This window comes from Heptranchias perlo, unplaced genomic scaffold, assembly GCF_035084215.1.
Source record: "Heptranchias perlo isolate sHepPer1 unplaced genomic scaffold, sHepPer1.hap1 HAP1_SCAFFOLD_455, whole genome shotgun sequence".
NCBI lineage: Eukaryota > Metazoa > Chordata > Chondrichthyes > Hexanchiformes > Hexanchidae > Heptranchias > Heptranchias perlo.
Window position 1 is genome coordinate 82,797 of NW_027139469.1, and position 21,179 is coordinate 103,975.

Genomic DNA, 21,179 nt, shown 5'->3' on the forward strand with positions numbered 1-21,179 from the left:
GCTTCTCCCAAAGGCGTTGAGCCAACTGGTAACGTGGTGATGAGACGGGCAGAGTTTACGGTTGAAACTATCAGTGCGGGACAAGGCGAGGTTCTTGTCTACGTTGAAGACCCAGCAGGACACCGTGAGGAGGTAAGATGATGACCAGGATGGTGCCTGGAGGATGGTGGGAGGAGACGGGAGTATTTGGGGGTAGGGTGGAGAAGAAAAGACTCCTCCAAAGGGGCGTAGGCCAAGGTATCGATGGCAGCAAAGACGAACACCCGCCCTTAAGTGCTCGTTTCCCATGTATTGACATTGGGAGGCAGTATGTTGCTAGAGTTGGGTGGGGTCTTTCTATAGCCCAAGGCGTCATCTGGAGTTGGGGGGGGATTTCATCGTTTTGCAGCACAGGCCATTCGGCCCAACTGGTCTATCCCAGTGTTTATGCTCCACACGAGCCTCCTCCATCTCACCCTATCACCCTCTCCTTCTATTCCTTTCTCCCCTCATGTGTTTATCGAGCTTCCCCTTAAATCCATCGATTCTATTCCCCTCGACCACTCCCTGTGGGAGCGAGTTCCACATTCTCACCGCTCTCTGGGTAAAGAAGTTTCTCCTGAATTCCCCGATTGGATTTATGAGTGACTCTCTTATATTTATGGCCCCCTCGTTCTGGTCTCCCCCACAAGTGGAAACACCTTCTCTCCGTCTCCCCTATCGAAACCCCTTCATAATTTTAAAGACCTCTATCAGGTCACCCCTCAGTCTTCCCTTTCCTAGAAAAGAGCCCCAGCCTGTTCAGCCTTTCCTGATAAGGATATCTCAGTTCTGGGATCATCCTGGTAAATCTTTCTCTTGCACCTTCTCCAATGCCTCTATATCCTTTATAATATGGAGACCAGAACTGCACGCACTACACTGTGTGGTCTAACCAAGGTTCGATCCAAGTTTAACATAACTTCTCTGCTTTTCAATTCTATCCCTCTAGAAATGAACCCCCAGTGCTTAGTTTTTGTTTTATGGCCTTATTAACCTGCGTCACTCCTTTTAGTGATCTGTGTATCTCCATTTCAGAAATGGTTATTTTTCCTGTGTTGTGTTTTTAATCTTTTTTTTGTGACTGTGCAGGCTAAAGTGACAGCAAATAATGATAAAAATCGTACCTACTCCGTTTACTACATCCCTAAGGTGATGGGCCTTCACAAGGTAAGAGACAAGTCTATCTTAACAAGATAATCTTCAGTCTTTGGGCGAATTGATTGGTGTCTCAGTCCCAATGCTAAATTGAATTGACTCCTGCAGTTCTAATATCCTCCCAAAATTCCTGGCCAGAATGGGAGGCGATTGAGTCCCTGTCAATCACTGCCCGGAGACCAGTTTACGTACATAATTTATATTATGTAACTATCCTCCAGTCTGTGTTTTACTGGAGAAATAATCCTGCTTTTATTGGGAGAAGTTGCTGTAGTTTCAGTCACGAGTTGTTTGCTGTAGTTGGTACAGACTTTCTTAAAACAAAATAGACTCTGCAGACTGTTTGAGTCAATAGACATTTTGCTGTAAGATGGACTGCTTGCTGTGAGTCCTGCTGCACCTCCAACTCGGGCTGTCAGTGGTGTCAATAGACGCTGCCGGGAACCATCTCACCGAGGGCTAACTGGGCACAGGCTATTGATGGTCCTGGTGTGTGGCACTAGGCATTACCAACTCAAGGGGCGAGGGGGGGGGCGATACTTCTTGAATGTTAATGTGGGTCAGGGTAAGAGAATTCCTGGTCAAATGGTCTCTACTTGAGCTGGGGCAATGGGTCAGGGGGTGATGGGGCAGAACCCCTGGGCCGCCTAAAGATTGGGCAAGTTTGTGGATCGGCCAGTAACACTTGTGATCTTGGCAAGGTTCTGTATTGGGAGCCCAGCAATTCCTCAACCTCTTGGCCAATATCTACATGGCTAAAGTTAGTTGCTCGCTCGCTCGCTCCCTCTTGTAGGTATGAGGGTGTGCTGTTGTCACTAGTGACTAAAATCAAGTTGAATGTTTTCATGCGCCCCCCCCCCCCAATTTTGGGGGTCCAGTGCCTGGGCTGAGCACCCCCCAGATCCAGTTGGATGCAGAGTGAAGCTCCTAGCCATCTTTTTGTCCCAACAATGTAACTCCGCTTCCAAACTGAGCAGCCTCTCCTGCGCTAGTGTGTTCCCGCGCTAGTGACACCCCATCCCAAGAATGAACAACAAAATACTCCTGATTGCATCTGTGCTGGGTCCCTCCCCCCCCCCCAGCCTGGAGAAGCTGACATCAAATCCTGGGCTTTTCTATTTAATGGAGATGTCTCGGTGGAAGGAGATGGATGTTTGTGGAGGGAGATCACCAAGATTGGGAGGGACGGGAGCAGAGGTTAACTAATACATTCTGACCGACATTGGCACCTGGTCAGGCCGTGCCTCGATTTACAAAATTCTCATCCTTGTTTTCAAATCCCTCCATGGCCTCCAACCCTCCAAGATCTCTGCGCTCCTCCAATTCCGGCCTCTTGCCCATCCCCGATTCCCATCACTCCACCATTGGCGGCCGTGCCTTCAGCTGCTTAGGCCCTAAGCTCTGGAATTCCCTCCCAAAACCCTTTTTTTTTTTTAAAAAGACTCTTTAAAACCCACCTCTGGCCAAGCTTTTGGTCGCCTGTCCTAATATCTCCGTGTGGCTCAGTATCAGATTTTGTTTGGTAACACTCCTGCAAAGGGCCTCGGGCTGTTTTACTACGTTACAGATATGGAGATCGGGCAGGAAAGTGGATTTGAGGTAGATTAGCCAACTCTTATTGAATGGTGGGGCAGGCTTGAGGGGCTGAATGGCCTACTCTTGTGTTAGGTGCTAAATAAATGGTGGCAGTTGTAACCTCCCCAAGTTTAGGCTGTTCCATTTGGGTTAAGTGTTGTCCAGTTCTACACCTGACCTCCTTGTCTACCCCCCACCCCAGGTGACCGTTCTGTTCGCTGGGCTACATATATCCAAGAGCCCCTTCGAGGTGACTATCAGCAAGGCACAAGGCGATGCCAGCAAAGTTACCGCCCAGGGTCCAGGACTGGAGCCAATCGGGAACGCTGCTAACAAATCCACCTACTTTGACATCTACACTGCAGGTAAAAGACTGAACTTGTGTTTCTGCATGGCCACTGGGTGTGATTTGATTGCGGGTTTTTGAAAGGAACTATAGACCGGGGTGGATGCGGTTTATATGGACTTCCAGAAGGCATTCGCTAAGGTTCCACATGACTGCTCGTTAAAAATTGAAACTCATGGAATTGAAGGCAAATTATTGATTAGGTGATAGACAGATATTGGGAATGGACTCTCATTGGAAGGAAGTGACCCTCAAGGGCCTGAAATAGTCACTTAATGACTTCAATAACACAATGGGGAACCATATGCAAGTTTGCCAATGACAGATTGGTGGCATAGTAAGCAGAGTAGCAGTTAGCCTAAATTCAGAGAGGTTGACCGATTTAAGCTGGCAAATCTGAGGCAGATTGATTTCGACACAAGTGAGGTTATACATTTCGGACCAAAAAAGATAGACCAGTTTTTAAATAGCGAAGTTTGGAGCTATGGAGGCCCGAAGAGACTTGAGGTCCATGCTGACATCACCAATGTGGCCAAGTACCAAAAATAATGGCAAAGGCTAATTGAAAGTTGGCCTTTATAACTGGAGGGGGGGGGGGGGGAAGGGAGTTTGCTCCAGTGAGACAAAGCCTTGGTTAGACCACATCTGAGTGTAGTTCTGGCCTTGGAAGGAGTGCAGTGCAGATGCTCCAGGATGTCACCAAGGCTCCGAAGGTTGAAATGAGGACAATTTACGTAAACTTGTATTCCCTGGGAATATAGACGGTTGATTTTGATTGAGGTTTTTAGGATTTAGATAGAGAAACTTTTTTCCCCCAGTGGTCGGAGTCTAGGACAGGGTGGGGGGGGGTATAACCTTAATCCGAGGTGGGGCCATTCAGGAGAGAGGTCAGAAACACTTCACGCAGAGGATGGTAGTGTGGAGCTCACTCCTCCAAAGCAGTCTATGTTCACTCAATTAATCATTGAGTCAGACGCTCCTGGTGAATGGTAGGATCTTGCAGCAGGTCAGAAGGCCGCTCCGCCCCTCCTGCCCGTGCTGGCTCCTTGAGAGAGCTATCCAATTAGTCGCACTCATCGTAGCCCTGCAACGTTTGGTCGGGAGGTGGGGGGGGAGAAAGATTGGACGGAGAAAAGGTTGAAGGCTTTAATTCTAATCTGTTGCCCCTTCCTCTTCCTCTTCCTCCTCCTCTCCCTTAAGGTGCTGGTCTTGGAGATGTCAGTGTGACCATTACTGACCCGAATGGTAAGAAGGACACAGTGGAGCTCCAGCTGGAGGATCGGGGCAATAGTTCCTATCGCTGCACGTACAAGCCAACAGTCGAAGGGGCGCACACAATTTACACCACCTTTGCTGGAGCCCAGATTCCCAAGAGTCCATTCTCCGTCACCATTGCAGAAGGTAGGGCACAGACTGCCAGTCGCTCTCCAACGGAACTCAATTTTCCCCACCTCTCTTCCCCCCCCCCCAAAAAAAAGTCTGCCAGGGATCAACTGAATTTCAAGACTTGAGAGCGCTCGGGTTTTTGTCGGGAGGGTTACAGAACCAAAGTGGGTCGGTGGGAGTTGAGACGCAGATCAGCCATGATCTGATTCGAACAGGCTCGAGGGGCTGAATGGCCGCCTCCTGTTGGTTTCTAGTTTCCCTACAGCTGCGCCACACCTCGCTCGGGAGGTTGTCCACGCTGGCTTGGACGATCTCCGCCTTCTGGGGTCTTGGACCATCGGAGGATTTCCACTCCTGGTGAGTGTCGCTGACGTAATGTGGCTTGGTCTTCCAGACCGTGGACCCTCTGAAGGACCCTCCGATGCTTCCAACATTAAGTGGCAACTGGGACGTGTTACTGGGGGTGGGGGTTTGGATGGGAGATCAACACTAAGTGTCTGGAGAATTGTCTTGTGGATGAATTTGCCTTGTTTTGTAACCAGTGAGTGATAATGCTTTTTCTCCTTCTTTTCAAGCTCTGGTCTTTCTCCTCTCAGTCTCTCCTCTCCTCTTCTATTTGTCTCCGCTCAAACTATCTGCTTATCTCTTGGGGGATCTGGTCTGGTCATCTCTGCTGGCTGCCCCTCCTCCTGTCAACCTTGACCTTCAGAGATGTCTTGACTTTCCAGTAAGTTTGCAGTTACCAGAAACTAGCCATGTCTCATCAATGCTTGATGTCCTTCTGAGGTCCAGGGATGAGTGCCTTTAGGGGATAGACTGGAGAATTCCTTCTCCTTGGAACAGAGAAGGTTGCGAGGAGATTTGATTGAGGTGTTCAAAATCATGAAGGGTCTAGATAGAGAGAAACTGTTCCCATTGGCGGAAGGGTCAAGAACCAGAGGATGTAGATTTAAGGTGACACAAGGAAAATCTTTTTCACCCAGCGAGTGGTTAGGATCTGGAATGCACTGCCCGAGGGGGTGGTGGAGGCAGATTCAATCATGGCCTTCAAAAAGGGAACTGGATAAATACTCAAAAGGAAAAAATTTGCAGGGCTATGGGGATAGGGCGGGGGAGTGGGACTAACTGGATTGCTCCAGCATAGAGCTGGTGCGGACTCGATGGACCGAATGGCCTCCTGTGCTTTAACCTTTTGAGTTTAGGTCCAGAGATACGTCATGAACAGGAGTTTCTTTTAGAAAAGCTATCTGCCCCCTTGAGTCTGTTACACGAACAGGAAGAGGCCGTCCAGCTGCTCGAGCCCAATCCTCCAAGTTTTTGGAGGCCCGAAACTTTCGGCCGTGTCTGGGCAGGGTCCAGTTGATGCCAACAATCCAGACTTGCCCCCTATCCTTCCCTGTGAAGGCGATGGTGCTGCCTTTCTTTGACATGAGGCTGCTCAGCTTGGGTCAAGTGAGACCTTTGCTGCTCGCTACCCATGAGCATGAAGGTGGTTCTGAATAATGATGGGACTGTGCCTAAGTCACAATGAGGTGGGTTCTACAGTCCTGTCCCACCAGATGGGGCTGGCCTTCCACTTTGATTTGGATCACCTTTGAACGATGGGAGTCTGACATTTTGGCTTCTCCTGAACTACTCTTGGGTGAGTTAACCATTCCCACCAAACTTTCCACTCAACCCTTTCCCTCTAACACTTAGCAACCGGCCCCTTTTTGTTATCCAGTCAACCTTTGCTCTCCTCCTGCCTAGCCTCACTGATCTTCCTTTCCCTGCAAGCCTCTTGAAACGTACGGGCAACGTTGACCGTAGCTTGCTGCGACCTGGTCTAAGACCTATCCCAGCTTGGGGGGGGGGGGGGGGACAAAACCTGATCAGACCAAAGTTTGAGAGCCTATTTACTTTTTAGAGCAGCGTAGACTGAGGCTTGATAGAGGGCTGTAAAACGATGGGGATTGGAGAGGCGATGGGGACATGTGTGTTGGAGAGTGGGATTAGGATGTTGGGCTGTTCCCCCTTTCCCAAGGCGTTGAGCGTCTGGAATACATTGGCTGGTGGGATGGATGCTGACCCTCTGAAACCTACCAGAGAGCCAGAGTGGCTCTCAACTGGGGCAGAGTTGGCATCACATAGGTAAGTGGGTTAACATTTGATCTGTGTGATCTCCTGACCTGGTTTCAAACGCCCAAAGGGGTTAAGAGGATTTTTTTCCAGGATATTTTGTGCATGGGGTTGTCTTTTTTTTTTTTTCCCCTCTCGTTGCTAGAGAAGTATCTAGTCCAGCTGCTCCAGCCATCGAGGCTTGTGGGGCGGGCTTGGTGGACTAACTGGCCTTTCTCTGCCCGTCAATTGTGTAAAACCTCTTCCCTCTTGCAGCTTGCAACCCCAGTGCCTGTCGGGCCGTGGGGCGAGGTCTCCAGCCCAAGGGCGTTCGCGTGAAGGAGACGGCGGACTTCAGAGTATACACCAAAGGAGCAGGCAGCGGAGAGCTGAAGATCGTGGTGAAGGGACCAAGTGAGTGTGGGTTGGTTGGTTGTGGGGCCGGGGGGGAGGCGGTGGGCCTTGAGGGGACTTGCCTTTCGATCATGCCTTTAGGACGTCGGGCTTGAGTCTCTGGGGTGGGGGCTCGAACCCACGACCTTCTGATTCGAGAGACCCACTGAGCCGAGACACTTTTTTTCGATTATGGAAGTCAACTGATTGTCTCATCTTCCTCCTTCCCCGCCCCCCCTCTGGTACCCTTGTCAGCAAGGGAGAGTCCTGGGGGGGCCAACATTTATCCCTCAACCAACACCATTTTTCAAAACAAGACGACCTGGCCATTTATTGCGTTGCTGTTTTGTGGGATCTTGCTGTGCGCAAGTTGGCGTCGCGTTTCCCTACGTTAGACTTCAAAAGTACGTCTGGCTATAAAACGCTTTGGGACATCCTGAGGTGGTGAGAGGCACTGTAGAAATGGGAGTTCCTTACCTCTCTGGCGACTGTGTGTGTTCACACTGGGAGGAGACCAGATGGGATCTGACCTCACGGTCGAGCTCTTCGCCCGGTTACCCTCTGACGTCTGGGCGAGCCACTCGAAGGTGGCTGGTCCCTCCGAGAACAGATTGGGCAAAGTACCTGAGCTGCGGGGCTACCCCCCAGAAGGCTAACGTTGTCTTGCTTCTCCGGCAGAGGGCCTAGAAGAGCTCGTGAAACAGAAAGAGGTGGGCGACGGAGTCTACGCCTGCGAGTACTACCCCAACTCCTCCGGGACCTACAGTGTCTCCATCACTTGGGGCGGCCAGCACATTCCTCGCAGGTAAGGACCTGACTCGTTTTTTTTTTTTTTTGTGTTGCCCTCTCGGCCGGGACTGATGTCTTTCACGTTTCCTGGCACTGAGCCCGCGTTCTTGCGTGTTTCGACAGTCTGTTTGAGGTGAAGGTTGACTCCGAAGCTGGCCACCAGAAGGTGAGAGCGTGGGGACCTGGTCTGGAGGGAGGAGTGGCTGGCCAGTCAGCTGATTTTGTCGTGGAAGCCATCGGGACTGACGTCGGGACGCTGGGTAAGTCGCCGAGAGTTGGGTGGGGTGGGGGGGCGCTTTGGGGCGTGCACTGATCTCGGCCTCCTGGATAACCCTTCAGATTTGATGGCCACCCATCCCCACTCTGGTGCACCAGCACCATGATGGCGAATTAAGACAGTCGGCCGACTTCTGCCAGCTAAAGGCACGGTCGTGAGGCTGTGTGGAGAGCTCAGGCCTTTGTTTAAAGTGGGGGGGGGGCATCAGATACTAGAGACCCTTCCAGAGCAAGAATCTGCACCTCCTGGAGGTGGGGTGGGGGGGGGGAGAGAAAGGAACCCCAATTTGGATGCAACAGGCCTCCAAATCTCTGCTCCTGTCCATCTCTTTCCCCCTCCCCTACTCCCTTTGACCCACCATCGGCCCTAAGCTCTGGAATTCCCTCCCTAAACCCCTCTCCCCTCTAAGACTCTCCCTAAAACTGACCTCTTTGACCAAGGTTTTGACCACCTGCCCTATATCCCAGTGTCTGATTTACAGTCCTGTGGAGCCCCTTGATGTTCCAGGCGCTGTATGAATGCAGATATTTGGTTAGTTTTGACCCAGGGATAGTCTCTGCTGGACAGGGAGATGAAACTTTCGGCGATTCCTGCCTGGCTCGGGCGCCCAACTATCTCTGAAGTTGCTGCCGAGGCCTCGATGGGGAGTTTATTCCCTGCGTTGAACAGACGCTAGAAGGGTTAAATTCCGAGGGCAGGTTGCACAGACTCTGCTTGTATTCCCTCGAGTGTAGATGATTAAGGGGTGATCTAATCGAGGGGTTTAAGATTGAGGGATTTGATAGGGTTGAGAGAGAGAGAGAGAAACTATTTCCTCTGGTGGGGGAGTCCAGAACAAGTGGGCAGAACCTTGGAGGTCTGCCATTCAGGAGTGAAATCAGGAGGCCTCTTTTTTTCCCCCCCCCCTCACACAAGACAGTGGGAAGCTGGACAAAGTCTCTAAGATGTTGAGACTGGGGGGCTAGTTGGCGCTTTCAAGACTGAGTTTTTTTTTGTTGGGTTATGGAACAAGGCAGGTGGATGAAGTTGAGGCACAGATCCACCATGACCTAATGGGATGGTGGAACAGCCTCGAGGGGCTGAATGGCCTCCTCCTGTTCCCAAGTCCCTCGACAGTCCAGATCGTTGAGTTGTATCTGACGTTTTTTTTTAAAATCTTTCTTTCCTTCTCCCTCCGTGAAACAGGGTTCTCAGTGGAGGGCCCGTCTCAAGCCAAGATAGAGTGCAACGATCAGGGTGATGGGTCTTGTGACGTGCGGTACTGGCCGACGGAAGCCGGGGAGTATGCCGTCCACGTTCTCTGCAACAACGAGGACATCAAATACAGTCCCTTCATGGCCGACGTCAAAACGGCACCCGCCAACTTCAAACCCGAGAAGGTAAGCGGGCCTGGATTGGTGGTGGAGGAGGGGGGGTGGAGATAGACTTGAGGAGGGGGTGTAGACGCTTGGTGGTATTGAGTGAGATTTGGGGTGGTTATTGAGACTTGGGCTGTGGGTGACCAGGGCTTTAATGGCCTGTCATCTGGTGGTACGATCCAGCTGGAGGCCTGGAGAACGCGATGCTACGGGATCTTGCTGTGCACACGTGAATGGGGGCGCCTCACTTTAACCGACCGATTGGCGCCCTGGGGGTGGGGGACGTTGGCGTAGGTTTATGATGGAGGTGAGCTCCGAACTGACTCCTGCTTTCGTCCGCAGGTGAAGGCCTACGGGCCGGGATTGGAGAGCACTGGGAACGTGATCAACAAGCCGGCCGAGTTCACGGTGGACGCCAGGAATGGCGGCAAGGCGCAGCTGCAGGTGTACGGTCAGGTGAGGGTCTCGGGCGCGCGTCCCGAGTCGTTCGTGTTAACGAGCCCTGTGAACGATTTCGCCCCCCCCCACCCGCCTTTGTTGCTCATGGCGGTTATCGAGGTGGCCTTTTCTTATAATTATCCCTCCCTCTCTCTCCAGGACTCCGAGGGGATGCCCATTGACGTGCATGTGAAGGACAACAAAGATGGCACTTATTCCTGTTCCTATACGCCCAAGAAACCCCTCAAACACACCGTAATGGTGTCATGGGGAGGAGTTAATATCCCCAACAGTCCGTTTAGGGTGAGTCGTTCGGTTAAGATTGGCTAAACCAAGACTACTTTTGCAAAATGCTGGTCCTTCTGCAATTCGACTGTTTTTGGATCCTAATTGTGTTTTCTTTCTTGGCTCTTTCACTCTCTAGGTGACCATTGGAGCGGGCAGCCACCCACAAAAGGTCAAGGTTTACGGGCCTGGAGTGGCCAAGACTGGACTGAAGGCATATGAGCCCACCGACTTCACGGTGGATTGTGCCGAGGCAGGACAAGGTAGTTGAAGGTTTTTATTCATTCTGGAGATGTGGGTGTCGCTGGCATTTATTGCCCATCCCTAATTGCCCCTTGAGAAGGTGGTGGTGAGCCGCCATCTTGAACCGCTGCAGTCCGTGTGGTGAAGGTTCTCCCACAGTGCTGTTAGGAAGGGAGTTCCAGGATTTTGACCCAGCGACGATGAAGGAACGGCCGATATATTTCCAAGTCGGGATGGTGTGTGACTTGGAGGGGGAACGTGCAGGTGGTGGTGTTCCCATGTGCCTGCTGCCCTTGTCCTTCTAGGTGGTAGAGGTCGCGGGTTTGGGAGGTGCTGTCGAAGAAGCCTTGGCGAGTTGCTGCAGTGCATCCTGTGGATGGTCCACACTGCAGCCACTGTGCGCCGGTGGTGAAGGGAGTGAATGTTTAGGGTGGTGGATGGGGTGCCAATCAAGCGGGCTGCTTTGTCCTGGATGGTGTCGAGCTTCTTGAGCGTTGTTGGAGCTGCACTCATCCAGGCAAGTGGAGAGTATTCCATCACACTCCTGACTTGTGCCTTGTAGATGGTGGAAAGGCTTTGGGGAGTCAGGAGGTGAGTCACTCGCTGCAGAATACCCAGCCTCTGACCTGCTCTTGGGCTCAAAGTAGCTCAAATGGTTACAGGTTGCTGGGGTTGATGGGGGAGGACCTGATTGCCCCTGTAGGCGGCCTTTTCTCTGGAGAAGGCTGAGAGGTGACCTGAAGGGGGTTTGATCGATTTCTCCACTTGTGGGGAGACCAGAACTGGAGGGCCATAAATGTCACTAATGAATCCAATCGGGGAATTCAGGAGAAACTTCTTTCCCCAGAGAGCGGTGAGAATGTGGAACTCGCTCCCACAGGGAGTGGTCGAGGGAATAGAATCGATGGGTTTAAGGGGAAGCTCGATAAACACATGAGGGGAGAAAGGAACAGGGCATTGCTGGTGAGGAGCCGGACGGCCTGTTTCTCTGCACTCTGTAAATTCAACGTGACCTGACCTTCTCTCCGCCACCTTGCAGGTGATGTCAGCATTGGAATCAAGTGCGCCCCGGGAGTGGTGGGACCGGCCGAGGCGGACATCGACTTTGACATAATTCGGAACGATAACGACACCTTCACTGTGAAGTACACTCCCCCTGGCGCTGGACACTACACCACCATGGTGCTGTTTGCCGATCAGGTGTGTGTACTCAGTGAGCTGCCTTGAGTGCGGTTCCGTTTTATTCTGGAACCTCCGTCCCATCGTCCCGACCCTTGTGCGATTCACGAATGTAACCCTTTGATCGTATCGGGTGAGACCCTTGAGTGTGTAATCCGAGCACCAGATATCCTGAGACGTCTCGCCTTTCATCGAGGCAAGAAAAGGCCAGTCTGATGGCGAACTCCTTCCCCCTCATACACCCTCTCCTGCACGTCCTTTTTTCCCCCCCTCATGCTGAAACTTGTTACAATCTTCGTCCAACTCTGTTCTTCATCCCTCCAATTTGTGTTTGGGGGGGGTCTTAAAACCCCAAGCTTGGTGTCTCCTAATACATTTTCTCTTCATTCTTGACGTCATGGGCCTTGATTTTTTTTTTTCCCCCCCCCCCCCGGGTTCCATTGTGAGCGTTTTGGTCCGTGTCGGGCTGGTGGACAGTGCAAGTCTCCTCCTGTACCAGGGCTGAAGGGGTTAAATTCCGAGGACAGGTCGCACAGACGAGGCTTGTATTCCCTCCAGTGTAGGAGATTAAGGGGTGATCTAATCGAGGGGTTTACGATGATTGAAGGATTTGATAGGGTCGAGAGAGAGGAACTATTTCCTCTGGTGGGGGAGTCCAGAACAAGGGAGGGGGGGGGCAGAACCTTAAAATTAGAGCCAGGCCGTTCAGGGGTGATGTCGGGAAGCACTTCCTCGCACAAAGGGGAGGGGGAAATCTGGAACTCTATTTTCCCCCCACCCCCAAAAAGCTGAGGCTGGGGGGGTCGATTGAAAATTTCTAATCTGAGATTGTTCGGTAAGGGTTACAGAGCCAAAGATGGAGTTGATACAGCTCGGCCATGATCTAACTGAATGGGCAGGAGAGACTCGAGGGGCTGAATGGCCTCCATGTTCCCATAACAGAGACCGCCTGTAATGCTCCTGATGAGGCACAGCATTGTCGTTCCCCCCCCCCCCCCCGTCTCCAGTCCGTTTTCCCCAGTAGTGTTTGGGTAGAGGAGACTCCCTCCCTCCTCGGCTCAATTCTCACTTTCACGTACTCCTGACTCTCTCCAATTGTTCGCCCGTGTTTGTACGGTTCAACTTTCTACCATCACGGTAAACGTTCGTATGACTTATTCCTCAGGCTATTCCCATGAGCCCCCTGCGGGTGAAAGTGGATCCAGCCCACGATGCCAGCAAAGTGAAGGTTGATGGTCCAGGGTTGAGTCGGACTGGTAAGGAGAACTCTTGGGGTTTTTGTGGGGGGGTGGCGAAGTGAATGAAGCTCGTTTGTTGACCTTTGTGTTTGGTGTCCATCGGGCACCCAGAGGCCGTTGCCTTGGAGAGCATCTGTTTTTAACATTCTCTATCTTGGCATCAGTTGTCCCTTGAGATGGCAGCGAGCCACCATTTTGAACCCACTGCAGTTCCATGTGGCAGAGTGCTCGCTCGGGAGTTTGATTTTGACCAGGCGGGATGTCCCAGTCGGGGCTGTGTGTGTGTGGGGAGACTTGGCCGCAGTGTTCCCATGCATCCTGCTGCCCCTTGCTCGTCTAGGAGGTCGTGGGTCTGGCAGGTGCTATCCAAGCAGTCTTGGCTTCTTCGTTATAAGAAGCCAAATTGATCTCCTTCACTCCTTGAATGGCTCGTTCTTTATCCCGGGGAGTGGGGGGCCCCATGGCTGTCCCAGGGATAGAGCGGTTTCTCTGCCAGTCTAGATGTTGGGTAAAGACCCCCTGCCAAATTCCACTGAGAATTTTCAGGCCGTTTTGAAGACTAGGCCAGTCGCTGAAAGGCGCCAGTTCTCCTTAGTGTCTGTAACGTCCCAGGTTTCATCGTGGCTGCGAACGAGGGTTGGATCATGGCTGCCGTTGCTGGGGTGACCGTTTTTTTTTTGCTTCTGTCCTCTCTCCCTCCCTCCCAGGTGTGGAGATGGGAAAACCAACGCACTTTATCATCTACACCAAAGGGGCCGGCAAGGCCAAGCCCAACGTCCAGTTCACCGGGCCGACCAAAGCGGAGGCCGTGCGGGACTTCGAGATCGTGGACAACCATGACGATTCCCACACCGTCAAGTACACCCCAGTGCAGCAGGTAGGATCTACGTCTGTTTCTAAAACCGTCCCGAGACGCCCCTCAGGAAGGTAAATCTGACCGAGCCCCATAAGGAGATATTAGGACAGGTGACCAAAAGCTTGGCCAAAAGAGCTACGTTTTAAGGAGCGTCTTGGAGAAGTTTCGGGAGGGAATTCCAGAGCTTGGGGGCCCAGCCGGCTGAAGGCACGGCCGCCAATGGTGGAGCGATGGGAATCGGCAGGAGAGCAGAGATGTGGAGGGTGAGGCCATGGAGGGGATGTGAATTTTGATTGCTGGTGTTGCTGGACTTGGAATTAGTAAGCTGGTAGGAGCAGCTGTGTGGGGCTGGTTTTAAACCATTTTTTTTTTGTTTGTCTTCAATCTGCTGCTGCCAAATGTTGTAGAGGAAGTGAGACACCTTGGAGTGCATGTCCACAGATCCCTGAAGGTAGCAGGACAGGTAGTTAAGAAGGCATATGGAATACTTTCCTTTATTCGCCAAGGCACAGCATATAAGAGCAGGGCGTTTATGCTCGAACTGTATAAAACATTGGTTGGGCCACAGCTTGAGTACTGCGTACGGTTCTGGTCACCACATTACAGGAAGGATGTGATTGCACTAGAGGGTGCAGAGGAGATTTACGAGGATGTTGCCAGGGCTGGAGAATTTTAGCTACGAGGGAAGATTGGATAGGCTGGGGTTGTTCTCTTTGGAACAGAGGAGGCTGAGTGGAGATTTAATTGAGGTGTCTAAAAGAAGGGCCTCGATATAGTGGATAGGAAGGACCCATTTCCCTTAGCAGAGAGGTCGATAACCAGGGGGCACAGATTTAAAGTAATTGGTAGAAGGATTAGAGGGGAGCTGAGGAGAATTTTCTCCAGAGGGAGGTGGGGACTCACTGCCTGAGGGTGGGAGAGGCCTCAACTCATTTTGAAAAGTACCTGGATGTGCAGCTGAAGAGCCGTGACCTTCAGGGCTACGGACAGAGTGCTGGAAAGTGGGATTCGGCTGACGCAGAAACAATGGGCCGAATGGCAGCCTCCTGTGCCATAAATTTTCTGAATATAAGGAACATTTTTTTTTAAACCAATTGGATGAGGATTTCGGAGCAGAGATATTGAGGTCCTAGTACAGAGATCACTCAAAGCCCCCGGACAGTACAAAAAATAATTAAAAAGGCTGATATTCCATCTCTAGGGGGCTGGAATACAACCGGATTGGAGTTGTGGGCCAGTTATACAAAGCTCTGGTCAGCCCCCATCTGGAGACACTGCGTTCAGTTCTGGGCACCTCACCTCAAGAAGGGGAGATTGGCCCTCGGAGGGGGTGCAGGGGCAGATTCACCAGAACGATACCGGGGCTGAAAGGGTTAAATTAGGAGGACTGGTTGCACAGACTCTGCTTGTGTTCCCTCGAGTGTAGGAGATTGAGGGGTGATCTAATCGAGGGGTTTAAGATGATTAAAGGATTTGATAGTTTCTCTCTCTATCGACCCTATTTTCTCTGGTGGGGGGGAGTCCAATAAAGGGGGCAGAACCTGAAAATTGGAGCCAGGGGTGACGTCAGGAAGCACTTCCTCACACAAAGGGGAGGGGGAAATCTGGAACTCTTTCCCCCAAAAAGCTGAGGCTGGGGGTCAATTGAAAATTTCGAAACGGAGACCGATAGATTTTTGTTGGCTAAGGCTTATGGAACCAAGGTGGGGTAGATGGGAGTTGAGGAACAGGTCGACCATTGAATTGGGGCTCATGGCCGCCTCCTATTCAGTTGATTCCTGAGGTGTTAACTGGGCTCCACTCGGACTCTGCAATGGACTGTTTGAGTCATTAGGTCCATTTCCCTGCACTAGATCTCCCATTTTTGTGGTGTCCCTCCATTTGGATGCTGTCCCTGAAGTTTTGTGTGTTGAACGCAGGGTAACCTGGGGATTGGCGTGACCTACGGAGGAGACAATATTCCCAAGAGCCCCATCAATGTCGGAGTTGCTCCCACCTTGGACTTGAGCAAGATCAAAATCAACGGACTCAACGACAGTGAGTGCCCTGTTCATGTTGGGATGGTCCCATCTGCTGAGTTGGAGGGAGATGAATTGTCAGAACGTCTGAGATCCCAACCGTACGCAAGTTAAGAGCCCTCTCTTTGGGCAGGGATGGGTTCTGGTGACGGTCAATTTTCATATGTCCAGCAGGAGCTGCTTCTCATAAATCCTACAGCACAGGAGGCGGCCATTCGGCCCATTGTGCCTGTGCTGGCCCTTTGGAAAGAGCTATCCGACTGGTCCCTGTAGCCCTGCAAATTTGTCCCCTTCAAGTATTTCTGATTCCCCTTTTTAAGTTATTATTGAATCTGCTTCCACTGCCCTTTCAGGCAGCGAATTCCAGATCCGAACTCGCTGTATAAGTAAAATTCTCATCTCCCCCTCTGGTTTTTTCTGTAGGGACTAATCAGATGGCTCTAAAGAGCCAGTATCTGCATAATGAGCTGAATGGCCTCCTTCTGTGCTATGTGATTTGAGCAAAGGGACGTTGGCCAGTGTTCCTGCTCCTCATGCCCCAGACCAGTCACTGGACAGCCAAGGACCAGGCTTATGTGTTGTGCCACATTCAGGAATGACCATCTCCAATGAGAGTCTAACCACCTCCCCTTGACATTCAACGGCATTACCATCACCAAATCCCCCACCATCAACATCCTGGGGGTCACCATTGACCAGAAACTTAACTGGACCAGCCACATAAATACTGTGGCTACACGAGCAGGTCAGAGGCTGGGTATTCTGCAGCGAGTGACTCACCACCTGACTCCCCAAAGCCTTTCCACCATCTACAAGGCACAAGTCAGGAGTGTGATGGAATACTCTCCACTTGCCTGGATGAGTGCAGCTCCAACAACACTCAAGAAGCTCGACACCATCCAGGACAAAGCAGCCCGCTTGATTGGCACCCCATCCACCACCCTAAACAGTCACTCCCTTCACCGGCGCACCGTGGCTGCAGTGTGTACCATCCACAGGATGCACTGCAGCAACTCGCCAAGGCTTCTTCGACAGCACCTCCCAAACCCGCGACCTCTACCACCTAGAAGGACAAGAGCAGCAGGCACATGGGAACAACACCACCTGCACGTTCCCCTCCGAGTCACACACCATCCCGACTTTGAAATATATCGGCCGTTCCTTCATCGTCGCTGGGTCAAAAATCCTGGAACTCCCTTCCTAACAGCACTGTGGGAGAACCTTCACCACACGGACTGCAGCGGTTCAAGAAGGCGGCTCACCACCACCTTCTCAAGGGGCAACTAGGGATGGGCGATAAATGCCGGCCTCGCCAGCGACGCCCACATCCCATGAACAAAAATTCTAATGGCGCTCCCAGGGTGCAATTGTAGATTGGCAGCACTTTAAGTACCAATGGGTGCCCCATGAGCTGGAGGGAGGGGTACACAACACCAACTGATTGTCTCAATTGTTCCTTGGCAGAGGTTGAAGTTGGCACTGACCAGGAGTTCACCGTCAAGTCCAAGGGCGCGGGTGGACAGGGCAAAGTGGCAGCCAAGATAACCGGGCCCGGGAACAAGACCGTGCCGTGCAAAGTGGAGCCAGGGTTGAGTGCGGACAACAGCATGGTGAAGTTCATCCCGAGAGAGGAGGGCCCGTACCAGGTGGATGTGACCTACGATGGTGTCCCAGTGCCAGGAAGTCCGTTTCCAGTTGAAGGGGTCACTCCCTCGAACCCTTCCAAGGTGGGTGTGCCATCGCTTGGCTCAGAGGTGCATTGCTCGCTCGCTCCCTCCCTGCGTTGGAAAGTCCTGGGGTTCGAGATTTCACCCTCCCAAACTCTCTGGTCTTCAGCCCTGAGGGAGTGCATTGAGTTTACAGCATAGAATCAGGCCAGTCGGCCCAACCTGTTAATGCTACTCCATCTCACCATGTCCTTCTATTCCTTTCTCCCTCGTTTTATCGAGCTTCCCCTTAAATCCATCGATTCTATTCCCCTCGACCACTCCCTGTGGGAGCGAGTTCCACATTCTCACCGCTCTCTGGGTAAAGAAGTTTCTCCTGAATTCCCCGATTGGATTTATTAGTGACTCTCTTATATTGATGGCCCCCCTCGTTCTGGTCTCCCCCCACAAGTGAAACATCTTCTCTACGTCCTCCCTATCGAAACCCTTCATAAGTTTAAAGCCCTCTATCAGGTCACCCCTTAGTCTTCCCTTTGCTCTGGAAAAGAGCCCCAGTCTGTTCGGACTTTCCTGATAATTATAACCTCAGTTCTGGGATCATCTTCGAGGGTTACAGAACCCAATTGGGTGGGTAAATGGCGTTGAGGTGCAGATGAGCCTTGATCTCGTAGAATGCCGGTACAGGCTCGAGGGGCTGAATGGCCTCCTCTCCATTCCTTCCTAAATCTTGCAGCTTCTCCAATGCCTTTTTTCTTAAATATAGACTCAGTCTGGAGGCCAGAACACTCCAGCACTGTTTGAGGTGCTGCCCATTGGCATCTCCCCAGTGCATCTTTTGAAGTTCTCCCCAGCGTCTCGTGACCGAGGGCTGCTCCAGGGCACAGTCCAATCAACTCTCGGGGCGTGAGCAGAGCACAGGGCGGCCACTGGGAGCCAACTCCTGGGGACTCCAAAGGAAGGAGCTCCCGTTTCTCTCCAGCCCCCCCACTTCGCCACCTCAGGCCGTCCCAAAATGCTTTACAGCCAATGAGATGTTTTTGTTTTGAAGTGTGGTCACTGCTGTAATGTAGGAAATGTGGCAGCCAATTTGCGCACAGCAAGATCCCACAAACAGCAATGTGATAAATGACCAGATGTTGGTTGAGGGATAAATATCAGCCCCAGGACACCGTGGTTTAATGTCGCATCTGAAAGGTTACAGCGTGGAAGGAGGCCATTTGGCCCATCGAGTCCGTGCTGGCTCTCCAAGAGCAATCCAGCCAGTCTCACTCCCCTGCCCTATCCCCGTAGCCCTGCAATTTTTTTCCTTTCAAGTATCTATCCAGTTCCCTTTCGAAGGCCATGATTGAATCTGCCTCCACCACCCCCTCGGGCAGTGCATTCCAGATCCTAACCACTCGCTGTGTAAAAAAGTTTTCCCTCATGTCGCCTTTGGTTCTTTTGCCGATCACCTTAAATCTACGTCCTCTGGTTCTTGACCCTTCCGCCAATGGGAACAGTTTCTCTCTATCTACTCTGTCTGGATTCATGATTTTGAACACCTCGATCAAATCTCCTCTCAACCGTCTCTGTTCCAAGGAGAACAACCCCAGCTTCTCCAGTCTGTCCACGGAACTAAAGTCCCTCATCCCTGGAACCATTCTAGTAAATCTCCTCTGCACCCTCTCTAAGGCCTTCACATCTTTCCTAAAGTGCGGTGCCCAGAACTGGACACAATACTCCAGTTGTGGCCGAACCAGTGTTTTATAAAGGTTCATTGTAACTTCCTTACTTTTGCACTCTGTGCCTCTATTTATAAAGCCCAGGATCCCGTATGCTTTTTTAACCACTTTCTCAACCTGTCCTGATTTGTGCACATATACCCCCAGATCTCTCTGTTCCTGCACCCCTTTAGGATTGTGCCCTCTAGTTTATTTTGCCGCTCCTCGTTCTTCCTACCGAAATGATCACTTTGCATTTTTCTGCGTTAAATTCCATCTGCCACGTGTCGGCCCATTCCACCAGCCTGTCTATCTCCTCTTGAAGTCTATCACTATCCTCCTCACTGTTCGCTGCCCTTCCAAGTTTTGTGTCGTCTGCAAATTTTGAAATCTCGTCCCTCCGACGGTGCAGCGCTCCCTCAGTTCCAACGCAGGAGGGAGTGTCGGGCCTGGATTGCGGGGCTGGAGTCTCTGAAGGTCGAGGGTTCGAGCCCCTCTCGCACTCCAAACTCCGAGAGGGAATGGGACGGACACCTGGGAAGTGACCGATACTCGGTGGGTTGGTGGGGGGGGGCATTGGAATAATTTTGAGGGGGAGGGCGGGATTTTCTGGGTGAGTGAAGTGCCTTTCTTGTCCTTTGTGGTATTGAGTGTCCCTTGGAACTCTCTTCCCAGGTTAAAGCCTACGGCCCTGGACTGAGGGGAGGGGTCGTTGGATCACCTGCTCCCTTTACCATCGACACCAAAGGTGCTGGAATGGGAGGCCTCGGCCTGACCGTGGAGGGGCCCTGCGAGGCCAAAATAGAGTGCCTGGACAACGGTGACGGGACCTGCTCCGTGTCCTACCTCCCCACCGAGCCCGGCGACTACCTGATCAACATCCTGTTCGCCGACTCCCACATCCCCAGCTCTCCCTTCAAGGCGGGCATCGAGGCCTCCTTTGACCCGTCCAAGGTGAAGGCCTCTGGGCCGGGCCTGGAGCGCGGCCGGGTGGGGGAGTCGGGCGACTTTGTGGTGGACTGCTCGGACGCAGGCACCGCCGAGCTCACCATCGAGATCATCTCCGACTCTGGGTCCCCGGCTGAGGTGCACATCCAGGGCAATGACGACGGCACCTACACCATCACCTATATCCCCCTCTACCCCGGCACCTACACCATCACCATCAAGTACGGCGGCCAGCCCGTCCCCAACTTCCCGGCCAAGCTCCAGGTGAAGCCAGCTGTCGATACCACTGGCGTCAAGGTCTACGGGCCCGGGGTCGAAGGTCGAGGTGAGTGTTGGCATGAACTGGAGAGGGGGCAGGTGTGGATCTATCCAGATGTTTTGGTCCTTCCCATTTTTTTTTTTTTGGTTTTCCCAACATCTTGTCTCTCTCTCTAGCCAGGTACTAACCTTGTTTTCCAATCCTTCCATAGCCCCCCCACCCTGCTCTATCTCTGTACCCCTCCCAGATCTCTGCCCTCCAATTCTGGCATCTTGCACATCTCCTCCCACCCCCCCGATTCCCATCGCTCCACCATTGGCGGCCGTGCCTTCAGCCGCCTGGGCCCTCAGCTCTGGAATTCCCTCCCTAAACCTCTCCGCCTCTCTCCTCCTCCTTTAAGACGCTCCCTAAAACCCACCTCTTTGGTCACCTGTCCGAATATCTCCTTATGGGGCTCAGTGCCAAATTCTGGATGCTCCTGTGCAGTGTTTTACTATGTAGGTGCTATAATCAATAGTTGTTCAGTTGAGTGAAGGGGAGGAGAGCTTTGACAGGGTTATATAGAACATATAAGCACAGGATCAGGCCATTTGGCCCAACTGGTTTATGCTCCTCCCTCCCTGCTCCATCTCACCCTATCCTTCTATCTCCCTCGTGTTTATCGAGCTTTCCCTTAAATCCATCGATTTGCCTCAACAATTCCTTGTTTACTCTTGTCGAACCCCCGTATAATTTTGAACGCCTCAAGTGAGGCCCGAGGGCTTCATTTTTTTTTTTCTTTGGAAGTTTACCTCCAGAAGGGGCAAGTGGGAAATTGTGGTCAGTGGGTTTGGGAATTTAAGCATCTATCATTTGGCAAGGAGAGCTTCCGTTTTTTGAGTCAAGCCTTTGGCAGAAATCTTTGGGGGTGAAAAATTTGTGGAGGAGCTGACGAATGGGAGGTTTTTTTTT

General features: G+C 52.0%; 1 protein-coding gene across 1 annotated transcript in view; it reads left to right on the top strand.

Annotated features, from left to right (window-relative positions):
* The window catches only part of LOC137313276 (filamin-A-like), a 68,778-nt gene that overhangs the window by 23,016 nt on the left and 24,583 nt on the right, over positions 1-21,179 (top strand). The window contains 17 exon segments of the mRNA XM_067979401.1: positions 14-132; positions 1,111-1,188; positions 2,954-3,116; positions 4,298-4,498; positions 6,857-6,994; positions 7,652-7,778; positions 7,886-8,022; positions 9,225-9,418; positions 9,740-9,853; positions 9,995-10,138; positions 10,260-10,383; positions 11,403-11,563; positions 12,708-12,798; positions 13,488-13,657; positions 15,556-15,673; positions 17,119-17,381; positions 19,697-20,294. Coding sequence (XP_067835502.1) covers positions 14-132; positions 1,111-1,188; positions 2,954-3,116; positions 4,298-4,498; positions 6,857-6,994; positions 7,652-7,778; positions 7,886-8,022; positions 9,225-9,418; positions 9,740-9,853; positions 9,995-10,138; positions 10,260-10,383; positions 11,403-11,563; positions 12,708-12,798; positions 13,488-13,657; positions 15,556-15,673; positions 17,119-17,381; positions 19,697-20,294 — 2,940 coding nt within the window.